At 34.8% G+C, this 6749-nt stretch overlaps 1 protein-coding gene across 1 annotated transcript; it reads left to right on the top strand.

Moving 5' to 3' along the window:
- The first annotated feature begins 2268 nt into the window (after nt 1-2268).
- Nucleotides 2269-5681, top strand: LOC113716032 (uncharacterized). Its single transcript, XM_072070093.1, has 4 exons — nt 2269-4367; nt 4468-4776; nt 4860-4947; nt 5040-5681. The coding sequence occupies exons 1-4, from the start codon at nt 2269-2271 to the stop codon at nt 5679-5681; spliced, it is 3138 nt and encodes a 1045-aa protein (XP_071926194.1).
- Nucleotides 5682-6749: the final 1068 nt, after the last annotated feature.

Here is a 6749-nt window from a genome sequence, read left to right as displayed (position 1 = left end):
CCCTGCAATATATCTCCATTTGTTAATCCACTCATCACTCCTAGTTGCCCTTCTTTTAATTTTTTTAGACAAAATTTATTTTACAACAATAATTTTCTATGGTTATGGTAGGGTTTATTAATTTTTAAACTATAGTTGTAAGATTTCCCATCCTATTAGGTACTTTGGCTCATTAATTTGATGAAGTTAACAAGTTATACAAAAATTTGTTTGCTATAAAAAATGTAGCTCGTCATTCTTTTATGACTCTTGAAATAAGGACATGCCATTTTGGAACCTACTTATTAAGTCGATTGGACATGTCTAAAACATCTTGATATTGCCAACATATGTAATTTTAACTTAAGAGGTTGTAGGTAAAGTTACCCTTCATTGAATGTACTCAATCTTACCCGACTTGATATGTTTTACTTGTATATTTTATAATGTTCCTGCAATAGAAATGAAAATTGTCCAAGTCAATTATTTTGTCTTGCCTACATATAATTAGTTTATTCAACTAATATTTATGTCTTACCTAAAATAGGGTCAATCTTTCTAACCAAGTTAGTGATTCTTTTTATCCTCAGAGAATAAAGAAATGGGCAATTGATGATTTTAACAAAAAGCTACTATGGTTGGAAAGCAATAGATAAGAAGGTAAGTACATTTTATAGCTAGTATTTGTCAATTTTAAAGTGGCTAAAAGAGATTATGAGTTCTCAATATACATTACTTAATCTACTTCCTAATCTATTTTTGTTGCATATGATGGTGTTTCGTTGTCTTTTAACAAAAAGAGAAATAAAAAAGGTACTGTCACTACAACAAAAATGACCTTTCCTGACATGCCTATAAGGACACTTGCTGGTTTGTGTCATTATAGTAAATATATCATGACACTTATTAATAAATTCAATAATATGTATTATAATATTTTTATTTTATCATGATATACAAATAATAATGTGCCTTTAGGTAACCTATGATGACACTCTGGAAAATGTGAGATGAACAAAAAAAAAATCGAAAAACACAGAAAACGACATCGTTTTATTTTGGCTCCAAAACACTTGCTGAAGTACTGTGAAGTTTCATTTTGCCGGCAAAAGGACTTGGTGAAAATTTTCTTCTTCTCATCTCTCTCACCTCTCAGCATACAAGCTATCTCGGCCAGTCCAGAATGTTGGTAGCAATCGAAGCTATCTCCGCAAACAACCATCTTCATCTTTTCTAACCTCAACCTTAAATCCCTCGGCTAAGACATCTGGAAGGGCAGGCAGGGAGTAAAAGCTGAAGAACGGAGCTCTACATTGGGAAAGCGGGAAGATATATACTTCAGGTGCGCATATCTTGTTCCAAAATTGAAGTGGTAAACACAATGAAGCTGTTGCCCATAACCTGTTCGATAAAATGTCAATTCCCCCTGTTTTTCAATTTTTTCTGTGAATCTCTTTTAATGTTAATCTATGAAACTTAGTTGTAATTGAAGCTCTGTTTAGGCTATGAATAGAAATCGACTTGGAAGCTCTTTGATGAAGATCAAAATAGCAATGGGGTGACTGGAATGATCTTTTTGCAAGACAGGTGCAAAAGTTTAAGAAATAGGTTGATGAAAATTAATATTTAAGGACTTAATTAATGGACTTCTTGTTGAACTGCACATTGGTCATATACTGGTTATACATCCGTGACAGATAGGTTCAGATTGTTGTTGAGCAAGATTATTGAATAGACAAACAAATATTATGTCGTTATTGAGATGGGTGAGATCGAATGGTGTACCATTTGATTATGTAGGTGTGATTGACTCGAACTTCCACCCCCTCCCAGTTCAGGATGACATAGCACCCTTATGGGTTCTGTTTTTTTATTCTCAATTTAGTCCTGTTTCTAGATCAATTAGTTGAATAGTCATAGCAACTTAAAAGAATCCTTGGACCAAAAAAAGATTATGAGTATAAAATAAAAGGCTAGATAGATTCTCTTCTTTCTTTCACATTTCACTGTCTCTCTGTGGTGAATGCTTTTTCTTCATAAATATCTGCTGGCGGTCTAACCGTGTCATAAACCTATGCCTTTTCTAAGTACTAATGTGTAGTTGTTGTTTTCATGCTCTTGGAAGCTTGTTGGAGGACATTTATTTATATTAAAAGTATGGATAAAAGTTGGATGGATTTTCCAAGAACAAGTGAAAAATATGAGGCAGGACTTCAAATGTTTCTAAACTTTGCATTTTCTAGATCAAGTTGTGACGGACTGATTTTGTGTCCTTGCAAAGATTGCGGCATGGGTGTTTGTGTGACTAAAATGGAAGCATATGATCATTTGAAAGTGGTAGGCTTTATCAAGGGTTATAATAATTGGATAGCACATGGAGAACTTTCAAACTACTATGAAGCCACATCTAATTCTGAAAATACATCAATTGGGGTTTCAAATGGGACTAATGACATGCAAGACTTGGTCCATGATGTATTTGGGATACCACATGGAACAAATGAATTGAATAGAGAAGGGGACTTTCCTGTTTCAGAGGCTGAAAAATTTTACAAATTGATTGATGATTCTCAACAGGATCTGTACAGTGGTTGCAAAAATTTCTCGAAGTTGTCTTTCATTATTCGTTTGCTTTACCTAAAATGCCTTGGTAAGATGAGTAACAAGATTTTTAATATGCTTGTTGAGCTGTTGAGAGAAGCATTTCCGGAGGCCATGACTAATTTGCCTTCTTCTTACTATGAGGCTGAGAAATTGATGAATACATTGGGGCTGAGTTATGAAAAGATCGATGCATGTCCTAATGATTGTTCTCTTTATTGGGGTAATGCTGAAAAAAGAACTTCATGTGAAACATGTAACGAGCTTAGGTGGGTTGCTTCAGAAAATGATACAACTGGTGAAAAAAGAAAAAATCCTCAAAAAGTATTGTGGCATTTTCCTTTAAAAGCTAGATTACAAAGACTATTTATGTCTTCTAAAATTGCATCTCAAATGAGATGGCATGAGGAAAAACGTACAAAAGATGGTTGTATGAGACATCCAGTTGATTCTCCAGCTTGGCAAACTTTTGACCATCTACATCCAGAATTTGCTAAGGATTGTCGAAATGTTAGATTGGCGTTGGCATCTGATGGGTTTAATCCATTCAACAACATGAGTTCTACACACAGTACTTGGCCTGTGGTTTTAATACCATATAACTTACCTCCGTGGATGTGTATGAAGCAACCGTACTTCATGTTGTCCTTGTTAATACCCGGACCATCCTCTCCTGGGAATAATATTGATGTTTATCTACAGCCTCTAGTTAAAGAATTGACCGAATTGTGGGATTTTGGCATTCAAACTTATGATGCATCCCAAAAAGAAAATTTTCAATTGCATGCAGCTCTGTTGTGGACCATTAGTGATTTTCCTGGATATGCAATGTTATCTGGGTGGAGCACTAAAGGTGAATATGCTTGTCCTGTTTGTCACAAGTTCACTCATGCTCGACGGTTGACTCATAGTTTCAAGCATTGCTATATGGGTCATCGTAGATTCTTAGATAGTAAGCATAAATTTAGAAATCAAGCCCAATTGTTTGATGGCACCGAAGAATATGGAAAGCGACCACCTTTACAAACTGGGGATATGATTGTGAGTGAATTGGGAGACTTGCAAATTAAATTTGGAAAACTTGTGAAAGGTAATCCGAAATTGCCTTTTAATTGGAAAATGAGGAGTATTTTCTTTGACTTGCCATATTGGAAAGATAATGTCTTAAGACATAATCTTGACTTCATGCACATTGAGAAGAATGTTTGTGAAAATATTTGGGGGACATTGCTGGATATTGAGGATAAAGCAAAGGACCATTATAATTCCCGCCGTGATTTGAGAGAAATGGGAATAAGAAAAGAGCTGCATCCCATTGAGACAGAACCTGGAAAGGTTTACTTACCTCCATCTTTCTTTGCAATGGATAAAAAACAGAAAACTATGTTTTGCAATGTGCTAAAAAAAGTGAAAGTTCCAGATGGTTATGCAGCTAACGTCTCAAGATGCGTTCGAGTAAAGCCACCAAGAATTTCGGGGCTTAAAAGTCATGATAATCATATCCTAATGCAGCAATTGATGCCTATAGCTTTGAGAAAGACTTTGCCAAAATCAGTGCGCTATCCTTTGATTCGATTGAGTAGATACTTCAGGCAGCTTTGTTCTAAAGTTATTTGTCCTCAAGATGTGGTTCGTTTGGAAAGTGAAATTGCCGTTATACTTTGCGATCTTGAGAAATGCTTTCCACCAACATTCTTCGATGTCATGGTGCATTTAACTATTCATTTGGCAACTGAAGTGAAATTAGGTGGCCCGGTATATTATCGTTGGATGTATCCTGTAGAGAGGTACTGCTTGTAATTCTAATTATGCCTTAAATGTTTATTACTTTTTTTCTTTCTTTGATTTGTGGAACTAAACAGAGAGTTTGGAATGATGATACTTTAGGTACCTAGGAACATTAAAATCTTATGTTCGAAATAAAAGTAGGCCTGAATGTTCGATTGCTCAAGGCTACTTGGCAGAAGAATGCATAAACTTTTGCTCGTTGTATCTTGCGGGCTATGTTGAGACAAAATTCAATCGTCCAAGCAGAAATGAAGAAGTACATAAGGAAATTGAAGAGGGTTTAGATATATTCTCTGAATCAGGACATCCTTTGGGGAGGGGCAAGCCAACAGTCTTTGATGCTCATATCTTGAGTAAAGCACATCAGTATATTTTATTTAACTGTGATGCTGTCACACCTTACATAGAGTAAGTTCAACTACAACTTGATGCATTAAATTTTTATTGTAGAATTCAATGTATGATTACAATTTTGACTCATGTACTTCTAGGCAGCATCATAGATTGATAGAAGAAGGGCATCCTCAAAGTTCCACAGCATCTAAAAGAGCGCTTGCACAGCGAAAATTTTGCTTGTTGGTTTGCTGAACATGTAAGTAAAATTCTGAATATTAAGTACAATTTGAATTGTAGGACTTCAAAGTAAGTTTCATCATTTTTTTTTTTTACAGATTGACAAGTTAGAACTTCCTGAAAATGTTTCGGTGTTGAGAGACTTGAGGTTCCTTGCTAAAGGTCCAGATGTTGTTGGAATCCAACATGACAAGTACGTTGTTAATGGATTTCGGTTTCACACCAACGAAGTTGAGAAGAAAAGAAAAACGCAGAATAGTGGTGTTACAGTCAATGCAACAACATCCAGTTTTGCAAGTATAAGGGATCAAAATCCAGTTTTGAGTGAACTAGTTTACTTCGGCGTCTTGAAAAATGTTGTTGAATTAATTTACGGAGGTCGTCGGGTGGTGTTATTCGAATGTGATTGGATATCAAATGGTTCGAGAATGAAACAAGATGCTGATGGGTTTACTGTAGTCAATTTTGCAAATGTGAGGCCTCATGTTGAGCCATTTATACTCGCTTCACAAGCATCACAGGTTTTTTATGTGGAAGATCCAACTGATAAGGATTGGCAAGTTGTTATCTCTACCACTGCAAGAGGTGGATATAACATGGACACAACCATGGATGTTGAGACATATTTGCAAAGTGATGTTGGAAATCCTGTTGTTGAGAATGAAAATGAGGAAATTAGTTGGGTTCGTGAGGATGGACTTGGGATTGAAGTTGATTTGTCCCAATATAATCTGATTTAGTATCTTTTATAGTTGCTAAGCTTGTTGGCCCTATTAATTGTTATATGTTTCAATTGCTAAGGCTCTACTACTGGCTGCAATTACTTGTCTACATTTCGTTGGTCTGAAATTACTTGAAGCTTGTGAGTTTTGGTTCGTTTGATTATTGTATACAGCAACTAAATTTGAAGGGACAAATATGGTTTCAAATTTGCGGAATTGCAGATCATGGTGTTTATTCAAGCACTTGCCCGTACACCATACATGGTCTCAATTGAAATGTTCTGTGCAATCTCTAAATGCCTTTGTGTTATGGGAAATTGCTATCCATCAAATTCACTTTAAAGTTTGATTATGATTCGTTAAATGTTTTAACAAAATTGTTATTATTATTTTTGATAATTACAATAATCATTTCTTTGTTTTGTTTTTTAAACTTTTGAGTGTAAGATATAATGCAATTTTTGCAAATCAATTCAGACCAAACATAAAACAACCTATTACTAATTTTAAGAGCCCAATGGGCTAGATAAATACTGGTCATTATTTTTTAAGCAATTCCATTAATTGTAAGCTGTAATATTAATGTAGTGAATCATTGTATTATGGCCAATTTTTGATTTCCAATCACCCCTCTCTAATTTTTGATCAATAGAAATAATTTGAAACTTTAATCGATAAATTTCTTAAATAATTTTTTAATACAATGGAAAAATTATTTTTTTAAAAATAACAATTCAAAAAGTGAAATTCTCTAAATTTCCGGTCGAACTGATGTTTGATTGAATTTAATCGGTTTAGTCGAAATTTTGGATTAACCATTAAAGTGACTGGAGACACGATCGAACCGGTCAAGCACGATCGAATCGATCAAACCCATCATACTGATCAAACGTTGTTATTGCATATTCTGTATATATACTCCATAACTAATATTTGATTGAAGGTTGTTCGGTTTAATTGAATTTTTGGATTAACCAGTGAACAAGACTGGAGACACAATCGAACCGGTCGAATCGACCGAGCCGATCATTCCGAACTTGGATTGTTATTGCATATATGTCCACTCCATAACTGATCTTTGGGAGA

This window comes from Coffea arabica, chromosome 11c (assembly GCF_036785885.1).
Source record: "Coffea arabica cultivar ET-39 chromosome 11c, Coffea Arabica ET-39 HiFi, whole genome shotgun sequence".
Lineage (NCBI taxonomy): Eukaryota > Viridiplantae > Streptophyta > Magnoliopsida > Gentianales > Rubiaceae > Coffea > Coffea arabica.
The sequence above is the reverse complement of the archived record's forward strand: the minus strand, read 5'-3'. Positions and strand labels throughout refer to the sequence as shown.